General features: G+C 47.8%; 1 protein-coding gene across 1 annotated transcript; it reads right to left on the bottom strand.

The window, feature by feature from the left end:
* Positions 1-414: 414 nt before the first annotated feature.
* Positions 415-12,145, bottom strand: LOC125534714 (4-hydroxyphenylacetaldehyde oxime monooxygenase-like). Its single transcript, XM_048697855.1, has 4 exons — positions 11,663-12,145; positions 9,058-9,495; positions 8,849-8,918; positions 415-962 (listed from the first exon to the last, which is right to left on the bottom strand). Exons 1-4 carry the CDS (start codon positions 12,143-12,145, stop codon positions 415-417), a joined length of 1,539 nt encoding a protein of 512 aa, XP_048553812.1.
* Between the last annotated feature and the right edge of the window lie 387 nt (positions 12,146-12,532).

Genomic DNA, 12,532 nt, shown 5'->3' with positions numbered 1-12,532 from the left:
TCAATCCCAAGGTCAGACCACATACCCAACTTGTCACTTAAAATGTTAGATACAAATACGCGTAGGTTAGAGTTATATGGATATACTACATTAATTAACACAAGGAACATACAATCATCACAAGGATGAAAAGAGACACATCCTAAGTTGTGTTTGGCATTTAGGTGGATTAACCTAATAATGCTTTAATTTTCCAACCAACTCTTGCTTATTTTTTCGTTTGGCTAACACCGTATATTTTTTGCTTTTAGTACCATTTTCTGATAGCAGGTTACATAATACATTGAGCAGTGTAACAACCGCAAAGCATGGACGGGCAAACTTACTTATTGTAAACAAATGAACACAAAACAAATGACAGATACAACAAAACATGAAGAAGTGACCGGTGATATTTCCAACCATTTGGTTTTATCACTGATATGCAGTGTACCTTGTCGGCACCAATATCAGCGGCGTCTTCTTTCGAATGGTCAGAGCGCCTTCCTCCTCCATGCTTAAATCCTCAATATTCATTCCAGGTGGAAGCTCCCAGTTGAAGCAGTAAAGCATGTTGGCCAGGATGAATTCTACATTGGCCACACCCATGTCCATTCCTAGGCAGATGCGCCGTCCCGAGCCAAAGGGCAAAAGCTCGAAATGTGCCCCACTGAAGTCTATATCCGTGTCCTCAAAACGTTCAGGGTAAAACTCCTCCGGGTCCTTCCAAACATTGAGATCCCTAGCAATAGCCCATGCATTTACGATAACCCTTGTCTTAGCTGGGATTTCGTATCCTGCAATCTGAATCTTCCGTAAGGTCTCCCTTGGAACCAGCAAAGCCGCCGGGATACGCAGCCGTAGGGTCTCCTTGACAACCATTCTCAAGTAGTTTAGCTTGGACATGTCTTCGTTTTGCACCCTCTCTTTCTTCCCTACCTCAGTTCTGATTTCTTCTTGTACCTTCTTGAGCACCCTTGGGTGCCGACACTACCGGACTCGCGGGCTATGCCTACGGCCCAGGGCCGTCGGCATAGGTCCTTTGCCGTCGGCATAGATCTATGCCTACGGCCGCCGTCGGCATAGCCCCGTCGGCGTAGATCACGTCAGCGTAGATGTGTCAGACCGTCGGCGTAGTATAGCCGTCGGCATAGGTGCATATGCCGATGGCCGTGGGATAGCCGTCGGCATAGTTTAGCCGTCGGCGTTGTTTTCCGTCTGACGGCAACGGACGGCGCTGTCAACAGCGCGATTCAGGAGACGACACGTGGCGCAGGTATGCCGACGGCTTGGCCGTCGGCATAGATGGAAATCTATGCCGACGACCTAGCCGTCGGCATACCTGCGCCACGTGTCGTCCCCCGGCTTCTCCTGGCGGCAGGGCTATGCCTACAGCAAAGCCGTCGGCATAGATGGAAATCTATGCCGACGACTTTGCCATAGGCATATGTCTGCCATGTGGCAGCTCCTTGTTTCTCCTGGCAGCAGGGCTATGCCTACGGCAAAGCCGTCGGCATAGTTTGCCACGTGGCAAGCCCTGGTAACTCCTGGGCGTATATATGCCGACGGCTTTGCCGTAGGCATAGTTTTTTTTGTTTTTTTTATTTTCCCTGTTTTCTCTTTTCCAATTCATTTGACAGCATTTCAAAACAGAACAATATGAAATTATGCAGAAATATGACAATTCATCATGTGAACATACTCAAGTTCATCTAAACATACTCAAGTTCACCATCATCATCTAAACATACTCAAGTTCATCACATCATCTAAAGATCATCACCAATGGAAGTTCATGAACATAAAAATAGTGCAAGACATGAAACATGATAAAAGTAGGAATATGAAAGGCATGGCACGATGGCCACATGCACGGAATCATCAAGCAAGAGCACCCCCGCCAAAACCACCACCTCCGCCATAACCACCACCACCTCCGCCAAAAGCACCACCTCCGCCAAAACCACCACCACCACCTCCGCCAAAACCGTCATCGCGACCACCACCAATCTGCCAGATCGGAGTGACTAGGGTCGACGGAGCAGGAGTCGAGCCACCAGTCCCCTACATGTTTCAGAAAAGATTCTAATGGTAAATATGATATGATAGTGTTTCATGAACGAGAACTAGTTTGCTAGTAGTTAGGCAAATGTACTAACTGAACCATCACTGCCTAGTGCCACCCATTCATCGAACGTGGGCACATGTGGGGGTTCTCCCGCAGGTGGTGGTGGGGGTCCCATTTGTGGTGGATCCGTGCGGTTAGTCCAAGACGCCAACATAGCCTGAATGTTAGTTAAACAAGCAAACTAGAAGATCAGAAGGAATGAAAGTGCAAAAATTTAGGTTGGTTTTAAGAGGGCAAAACTAACCGTCATCATCTGACGGTTGTAATCATCGTTTGCCTTCACTCGTTTCAAGTACTCCGGCACCTCGAGATTCCTATGCTCGACAAACTCCTTATATGCCTACATAATTTAGGTTGTTTCTAAGTGAGAAATGCTGAAAATAAACTGAGAATGCAAGATAGAAAAAGATAAAGAGGAAGTACTTACAGCATGCTGGCGGGCTAAAGGAGTCTGTGAACGCCCCGTACTCTCTAACTGGCTCGGGTTGCTAGCCCGAAGCCGTGTGTACGAGATCGAAGGAGTGATCAAGCCATCGAAACACGGATACCGGCCATTCTTCTTCCCTTGGATGGCCACCACCGCCGTGTCGTCGATCTGAGACTGGGCAACCTCAGCAACAGGAACATCCGGATGCAACTCCTGATAGTGATGAATGTAAGACCCCGGGTGCTCCTTGGTCTTGCCGTAGTACTGGCTCTCGCCCTCCTTGCGATGACTCCGCTCGCGGGCCAGCTTCCACGACTCCATGTCTGAGAGCGGCCTCTTCAACTTGTCCTCCTACAACGTCAAATAGAAGTCAGCCATACATAAGAACATGATGTAAAGAAGAACAAAAATGCATCATGCACATAGATATACCTTCATGGCCTTGAACCCCCAGTGGTTCCTGTTTCCTTGGCCGTGTGTCCCGTCGTCTCCACGGTTAGCCCGGGCCTTGATGCTCTTGGCAGCAAACTCTGCATCGGCGCCGAGCCACCTATCCACCAAACTCGCCCATCCGTCATGCCTTCCATAGCACCAACGAGGAACAACCTATGCAAATTTTGGAAGCATGACATGTGAGCACGAAACATATAGTTGACTGCTTGAAACAATGAAAAGTTAGTAATAGTTACCATCATGAACTGCTCCTTGCTCAAGGTAAGTCGTAGCTTCTGCGCTTGAGTTTTGGGCATCTTTTGGTGCAGGTAGTAGTGGTAGTACTGCGAGACGGCAACCCATCGCACCTCGTACTGCAACTGACGAGCTTTCTTCTTCGCAGCCGCAAGCAAGACCACGTCGGCTCTGGCCTTGTGCTCGTCAAGAACTCTATAGAGTTGCTGCAATCATGCAAAAACCAGAAGCAAACAAGGCATGAGCTGAGTGATTCAATGATAAACTATGAACGAAACTGAAGACAAGTGATTCAGAAGAGAACTTACCCAAAATTTGGTGATCACGGCCTTAGCGGTCGTCCCGTACTCCGCGTTGCTGCAAGCCTCGTAGTGGGCCCAGCTCGTGGCCAAAACCCGCTGCTGCGGGTCCCTGTCTGGCCGCGGGCAGAATAGGCCAGGCCAAAACTCCTTCAACAGGACAGTGATAAGGCCGTTCGGTTTACGGCCCTTTCCGTGAAGGATCCAGTTTCTGCAAAAGAATCAAATGATTGCCATGTGTACAATAAGAAAATGTTGTCATGTGTTGAAAATATGATTGAGAGACACTTACTCTATCCCCACAGGTTCAATGAGCCACTTGTGCTCCTCGATAGAAGGTGGTGTAGGTAGTCCGGCATTACCACGCAACCACCCCTGCGAAGAACCCGGTGGCAAGTCACCCCACAACGCGGGATCAACCTCCCCTCCACCCTCCTCGGCCTCCTCCTCACCCTCCTCCTCGGCCTCCTCCTCCTCACCCTCCTCCTCGGCCTCCTCCTCCTCGCCATCAGGAACATACTCCTCCTCCTCAGACTCAGAAGGTGCCTCTGTATAGGAGGGCATCGAAGAAGACCCTCCTATTTCAGACACGGCCCGGAGTTTTTTGCCTCGGTTGCCTCCCCCCCACCTCCTCCTCCTCTAGGGGCTCTCCCCCCACCGCCTCCTCCTCTAGGGTCTCCTCCCCCGACCCCTCCACCTCCCTGTGAGGTGTCATCCTCGCGTAGTCGGGAGGGAACCTTGTGGGCTCGTCCACTCCGAGTAAGTCCTTTAAATTTACTGAGGAAACTAGCGCCGCTGGACTTGCCCATGATTATTAAACCTGCATTGAGAAGAGAATAAACAATTAGTAAGGATATCAATTAAACAAGCATACAGGAAAAACATTAATACCAGAAGAGCACATTAAGCATACTATTGTAATGATCATTAAAAGAACTTACATTTTCTAGAACCCATATGAATCATCACTATTGTAATCTATTTGTGGACCGGTCTCATCATCACTATCACGCATATCTTCTTCGTTGTCTGATGGAGGTGGAGGCTCTTCCTCATCGTCAGCGTCTTCATTTAACTTTTCAAGCATAATTATGTCTCTTTGATTCACAACTGCCTCACCATCAATCCGTGCATCGTCGTCGTTTGGGTCCAGGTCAACATAACCCAAGTCATCATCCTCGTTGTTTCGGACCACGTCATCATGTTCCTCTTGATAGAACACTCCCTCGTATGTCATGGGGTTTATGTTGTAGTAATCATCATCGTTCGGGTCCGGTAGCTTACCATGCGGCGACACCTTGAACACAACTTCCCAACCCTTTAGGTACTCTTTCTGGCATGGGTAAGGCAGATAATATACTTGTGTGGCCTGGGTAGCGGCGATAAATAGATCAGCTCCGGCATAGACGGTTGATGGTTTAACTTCAACTAAACCAACAGAAGGCGTATGTCTCAGACCCTTTTTGGGGTCGAACCATCGGCATTTGAACACAATGAGACTTAGGTGTTCGCGGCCACGTTTGAATGTAAGCTCATATATTTTTCCTACCCTTCCGTAGTAATCTACTTCATTATCTCCTTCAGTGAAGACTCCGGTATTTATGGTTTTGGGATCAGGCCGACTATTCTGGTGCTCCTCTGTATGGAAGAGATACCCATTCACATCATACTTTTCGCATGTCATGACGACAGGATCAAAACCCATGGAAACCCATCTCAATTCTTCATCCATTGATTCGGTCGGATCATTTCCCTACAAGTTTAATTGAAATTATAGGGTGCATGAGTTTAATTGAAATTATAGGGTGCATGAGTTTAATTGAAACACCTTATTGTGCAATGTGGGAACATGGTCCGGATAGTAGGCAGTCCTGAGGTCTGCCACCTCCTCTAGGATAACTGCCTCAGCTATGGAAGCTTCAATCTTAGCTTTGTTTCCACATTTCTGTCTCAGATGCTTGTTCTGTCTCTCAGGGCCGTACTGCCAACGATTCTGCACAGGGCCCCCCAACAATACCTCGTTCGGGAGGTGCAAAAGGAGATGTGTCATCGGAGTAAAGAAGCCTGGCGGGAAGATCTTCTCTAGCTTGCATATCAACTCCGGCGCCTTCTTATGCATTTCTTTTATCTTCTCAGGACATACTTCTTTAGCACAAAGCGTGCGGAAGAAATGGCTTCACTCCGCAAGCACACGCCAGACACGCTCGGGAACATAGCCCCGAACCATCACCGGCATAATCCGCTCAATCCATACATGATAGTCATGACTCTTGAGCCCGGTCACTCTGCCCGTTGAAAGATTGACCCCCTTACTTATATTCGACGCATAACCATCAGTGAACTTCACGACGTGTTTCAGCCACTTGAATGTCTCCATCTTATGATCCTTTTTAAGTACGAAGTCAGCATCTGGCTTGAACCAAGATTTTCGACTGCCTGTGGGAGGCTGCATGTGTAGACGTGGTCTATCGCAAATATTCTGTTGATCAACTCTAGCATTAACATTATCCTTTGTCTTATCAGGAATGTTGAGGATCGTGTGAAAAAGGGACTCTGCGACATTCTTTTCGGTGTGCATCACGTCTATGTTGTATGGAAGTTTGAGGTCCTTAAAATAGGGAAGCTGCGTGAAGGGGGTAATGTGAGTCCAGTTGTGCGTACCCCCCCAGGGCCCCCGACCCGCCTAACCCTGTAGCGTTTGACCACGGGATCTAGCCCTTTGACTTTCCACGGACGGGATTTGACCAGTAGACCTCTCCACCCGGTTGTGTTAGGTCAGCCCATAGGAACACTTTGGAGCAACATCCGGGCCAGACCCACAGCAAGATCCCCTCTGTGTAGACCCGACGCGTCCGTTTCCCCCCTCCAGGTGCTGGCGGTGGCGCCGTCCGTTAGGGGGGCCAAACCCCGGAGACGCGTGCCGCCTCTTCGGACATGCCACCACACCACCCCGCATGTATGAGGGCCCGGTGCGACGCTCCGGTGGCATTGCTACCCCCAGGGCCCCCGTCCCGCCTAGCCCTGTAGCATTTGACCACGGGATCTAGCCCTTTGACTTTGCACGGACGGGCTTTGACCAGCGGACCTCCCCACCCGGTTGTGTTAGGTCAGCCCATAGGAACACTTTGGAGCAACATCCGGGACAGACCCACAACAAGATCCCCTCCGTGTAGACCCGACGCGTCCGTTTCCCCCCTCCAAGTGCCGGCGGCGGCGCCGTCCGTGAGGGGGGGCACACCCCGGACACGCGTGCCGGGCGTTTGCAACCACCACAACACTTCCAAACTCGTGAGAGGCCGCCTACGCAAGATTTGGCGGCATGCTAGCCCCCGGAGGCCGCCGGCCACAGCCGTAGACGCGCGAAGGGCAATCCGCGCAGAGGGACTTTTTCGGATACTTCTCCATCACCAAAAATTATGAAAAAAATATTATCGTTCCTATAGCACATGTGCCCACGTCGTGCAAAAAAACTCATGATTTTATCGCGCTCCGAGTATTTAATAATATTCACGCCGCATCGTTACCGCAGAATGGCTACTACCGTGTCATCGCCGTCCGTGAGGGGGGCCATGCCCCGGAGACACGTGCCGCCTCTTCGGACATGCCACCACACCATCCCGCATGTTTGAGGGCCCGGTGCGACGCTCCGGTGGCATTGCTACCCTCCCAGGGCCCCCGTCCCGCCTAACCCTGTAGCATTTGACCAAGGGATCTAGCCCTTTGACTTTGCACGGACGGGATTTGACCAGTGGACCTCTCCACCCGGTTGTGTTAGGTCAGCCCATACGAACACTTTGGAGCAACATCCGGGCCAGACCCACAGCAAGATCCCCTCCGTGTAGACCCGACGCGTCCGTTTCCCCCCTCCAAGTGCCGGCGGTGGCGCTGTCCGTGAGGGGGGCCAAACCCCGGAGACGCGTGCCGCCTCTTCGGACATGCCACCACACCACCCCGCATGTATGAGGGCCCGGTGCGACGCTCCGGTGGCATTGCTACCCCCCAGGGCCCCTGTCCTGCCTAACCCTAGAGCGGTTGACCACGAGATCTTGCCCTTTGACTTTCCACGGACAGGCTTTGAACAGTGGACTCTCCACCCGGTTGTGTTAGGTCAGCTCAGAGGGACACCTGGGAGCAACATCCGGGCCAAACCGACAGCTACATCCCCTCCGTGTAGACGCGATGCGTCCATTTTCCCCCTCCAGGTGCCGGCGGCGGCGCCATCCGTTAGGGGGGCCACGCCCCTGAGATGCGTGCCGCCTCTTTGAACATGCCACAACACCACCTCGCATGTATGAGGGTCCGGTACGATGCTCCGGAGGCATTGCTACCCCCGCCCCCCAGGGCCCCCGTCCCGCCTAACCGTGGAGCGGTTGACCACGAGATCTAGCCTTTTGACTTCCCACGGACGGGCTTTGACCAGTGGACCTCTGCACCCGGTTGTGTCAGGTCACCCGTAGGGACACCCGGGAGCAACATCCGGGCCAAACCCACAGCTACATCCACCGTGTAGACCCGACGCGTCCGTTTCCCCCCTCCAGGTGCCGGCACCGTTCATGAGGGGGGCACACCGCGGACGTGAGGGGGGTCACACTCTGGAGACGGGTGTCGGGCGTTTGCAACCGCCACAAAACTTTTGTCGGCATAGTTGTTTTTGATTTTAATAAAATATAATGATCTATATTCAAAAGAACATGACCGCACATTATTAACGTGCTCGAAAAAATACAAACCATATATATATTCATAATATATGAAAAAAATATAAACTACATATATATTCATATGTATGTTTATATTTAACATGCTACATGTTAGTTTATATAATAATACATAAAAAAGCTTAAAAAATACATATGAAAAAAAAGTCTACCTATGCCGACGGCTATGCCGTCGGCATAGAGACGGCCAGGTTTTAGGCGGCGAGCGGCGTGCCGCGGATCGCTGACGTGGCAGGTATGCCGACGGCAGCCGTCGGCTTAGCTCATGGACGGTGCGCCGCGGATCTGTGACGTGGCATGACGATATATGCCGACGGCCGGCCGTCCAGGCCGTCGGCATAGATTTGACGACGTTAGCCGCTGGTCACGGGCGGGGTCGCCGGGCCCACGGGTATGCCGACGGCCTGGGTATGCCGACGGCTGCTGTCGCCATGTTCGCAGCTGGGCCGACGACATATGTATGCCGACGGGTGCCGTCGGCTTAGCTCGTGGTAGCCCGACGGCCAAGATACGCCGACGGCCAAGACATGGCTGTCGGCATAGCGCAAAGTAGGCCGATGGCAGCCGTCGGCATTGATTTGGCCGTCGGGGTAGGGCCAGTTTCCGGTAGTGCGAATTAGCTCCGCCATTGCCCAGTTTATTGTTATTGCACTAGTATCATTGCCAGCGACAAAAGTGTCCTGAAACATATGTATTCACGAGAGAAAAATATATTTGAGTACTAGTTGCACAAGAAGATGAACCAAATAATAATTCTTTTCTTTCCAAAAATGATTCGTATGATGAATCTTCTACAACAAATGATATAATTATTATTACCATGAGGATAGCCTTGACATGATCCTTAGTGATCTTATTGCGCTTCTTCCATAAGTCGATAAGTTCTTCCACTAGTGCTGATCCGCAATTGTCATCAAGTTTTTTTCTGGTGGGGTCTTCATTCACGTAATGCTCGATGACCTGTTCGAAGAATCCATCGAGCTTCTTAAAGATCCTTTGTCGGTGGGCCTTGATGCCCGTAACATGGTCAAAGAGGCATCCAGCGGCGTTGGCGAAGAAGTCCTCGGCAGAGAAGCTGCTCAGCATGTCCACGGCCTCGTTCATCACAGGGACCAATTGCCCCTTGAATTTCTCCGCAGCACGGTTTCCCCCAAAAACAAAAGAGCCAAAGATCCCATCCAACGTGGCAGAGATGTAGTCAGGAACCAGCACCGGTTTTGTCCCGATACTGGTGAGGTTCTTCACCAGCTTTTCTGCCTAATCATTGACATGTAGAAATTAATAGGAGTGCCACAGTTAGTCCCTATTAATTCTCAATATTTTCTTACCCATTGACTAATAATTTATGTTTAGTTCTCTACATGGCAAAAGCTCTAACTCTATGTACAGTACTGGCTAGTATTAATTCTGAAGAAAGCAACCGTACTTAACCATCAGATGTGAAAATCTGCAGCTTGGTTGAACATGAGATTAGTTTATTTTCCGCATTTAGTTGTGATAGTTTAAAACTATCTACCAAGGATGCATGTCTCACACATGCATTCTGTCAAATGGGCTCAAGGAACAAATGTAATCCATCGCACAACTATTAGGTAATTTTACTTAGGGACATGATACAAATGTAACTAACATGTGTCCCCTTGAAAAATTATAACACGTCACATCTCCAAAAAAAATCTTTTATTTTGTATTAAAAAAAGATTATAACAAAAGTTATACCATGAGTGGTTTGATTAAACTTTACGATCGAAATGTTGGAAGACTATAATTTTACTAACATATGTTTATAGTTGTCCTAAAAATAGACATATCCTTGAAAATTCTACGTTGGCAGTAGAGAAAAAATATCTAGTGCTGATAATTATGCCTAAAATAATCACACTCATAAATCTCCATAACTTTCCAGAGAGAAAGTTAAGTTATCTTCAAAATTACACCAACATGTACCAGAGAAGATAGATAATTAACTATATCGTTAACTAGTATATATTTATATTTGCGGATGGAAACAACCTCTAAAATTCGGCAGTACATGAAAATATATAATCATGGTCTTCATTTAAATTAATCACACATGATAGATCTTAATAATTTTCCTGCAAGAAAACCTTGATATAGCCATATACCATAAAGTATCAGAGACACTAAATCACTATAGACACACCTGCACAAATCAAAACTCCTAGATCATCACGAATGCATGCCTCAGGTTAGAAGCAAATTTGTATCTCTCCTATTTAATTTCTCTCTATTATCTAGAGTATCATGTCATTTTATATTTTTTACTTTCATTTTTAACTCTAGAATATGAACAAGCAGAAGCAATCAATGAAATACATTTCCACTTTAGATTTTCTTGGACATACTTTCATACAAGTAGAATCATATTTCTTCTGTGTCTCTTCAAGTACATATGTAAACAAACATCTAGTATCAATGAGCATCTGTTTCTTAGCGGACTAAGGACTTGTATTGCTAAGTTTTTTCACATTTAGTATTTATATAATAACTAATTGAGTACACATGCACAAGTCTGGGAGTAGCATATTTGTAGACCTAATGTTGCACAAAAGTATGTATTGTAAATAAATAAAAGCATATGGTCCATCTAAATAAACCGCAAACACTTGCAGATTTAATGGACCCTTTTGATACCACATACGAACAATCGGATGGCTCACCATCTTAGTTATGTGTACTGAGTTAATATCATGTACTATGAATATGCTAACTTGGTATAAATAATCTAGTAGCAGACACATCATCACAATTTTGAAGGCACAAACTGATCTAACATCAATTACAATTGGTCCATCAATTAGTTTCAATCCAAACTTCTAGTATGCATTATCAATATACCAATGTACAAGGTTGCTCTCAGCCGACAAAGTTTCTTATTAGCTGCTGTTGGTGTACATACAGGACAGTTTTTATTGTAATAAACTCCAGAAGGTATTTGTATTATTTTCAGTTTTCTAATATTATGGTATATAGATTCTTGAACCGTAGGACTGGAAGGCTTAACTTTAAATATTAAAACATTTCATGGAACCACTTTTTTAAGATGAGCACTGGTGTATTAAACATAGTTTGGATGGTGGATATAAAACCCAGTATTTATAATCTCATAATATTAGTGTCTATGTCACTCTTCATTTCTTAGTCACTCAAAAATTTCTTAGTGTCCATATAGTAATTCTTGGTGCACATATGTGTGCGAGTAACCCAGCTAACTGTCCTTGTTTTTCTATTACACTTCTGACAAATTTTATGTCGTGCATAAGTTCACATGGAAAATGTAGGATCGATCTATATAGTAGGAAGTATTTTTTGTGTGCGCTCCCACATGGGTGATAAGTTGATGACAAATATAAGATATCGATAAGATTTATTCGTTCATTCACAAAACTAAGCACGCATGTACCTGGGCATCGCGAGCATAGCAAGCGGCCTGCACGCGGCGCCTGCTGAGCAGCTCAAGGATGAAAAGCTTGCGCATCTCCTGGACGTACTCGCCGTATGGGGAGAAGATGACGTCCTTGTAGCCATATGACAGCAACCGTGGCCCTGCCGAGGGGGACCGGCCGGAGCAGTCGACGTTGTGGGTCTTGAGAGCCTCGTGTGCGGCCTCCGGCGAGGACAGCACCACCGTCTGGACCATGCCCAGCCGCAGCATCATCACCGGCCCGTGCCGCTTTGAGAGCGCCAACAGGCTCCGGTGGGCCAGTGGGCCGATCTGGTGCAGGTTGCCCAGGATGGGCAGCTGCCAGGGCCCTGGTGGCAGCCTAATGCTACCGGACCTGTTCCGGCTCCTGTGTAGGAGGAAGAGCAGGGAAACGAGTGGGAGGATTACTAGCAGAAGCTGCCATTGTTGGGGTAGGAGCTCTAGAAGCTGAGAAGCCAGCATTGTTCTAATCTTGCGTGATGTGTGGCTTTGGCTGAGGTCTCGGGTGGTTTAAATAGAAGGTTCCTAAGCCCATTCTTAGTTGGCGTTTTAAAGGACCTTTGTATCAGTTGGTCTTGGTCAAGTCATTTTAACCCCAATCATTGAAAGAAAAGAAAAAACATTGGTTGGCGAAGTAGAAGATGGCTTAAGACACCCATTAATGGAACCTGCCACAGTTCTGTTAAACAAAGAAGCAAAAAAAGACAGTAGCTAGCAAAGTAGTTAGAGGGGAGCGTAGTACTAATAAAATGTTTCAAGGACTTGTCACTTGTGCCGTCTTGATGTGATGATGCCCACATGCACAAGAAAACAAACAAACAACTAGTGTCGACTGAAACTGGCATTTTT

This window comes from Triticum urartu, chromosome 2 (genome assembly GCF_003073215.2).
Source record: "Triticum urartu cultivar G1812 chromosome 2, Tu2.1, whole genome shotgun sequence".
Taxonomy (NCBI): domain Eukaryota; kingdom Viridiplantae; phylum Streptophyta; class Magnoliopsida; order Poales; family Poaceae; genus Triticum; species Triticum urartu.
The sequence above is the reverse complement of the archived record's forward strand: the minus strand, read 5'-3'. Positions and strand labels throughout refer to the sequence as shown.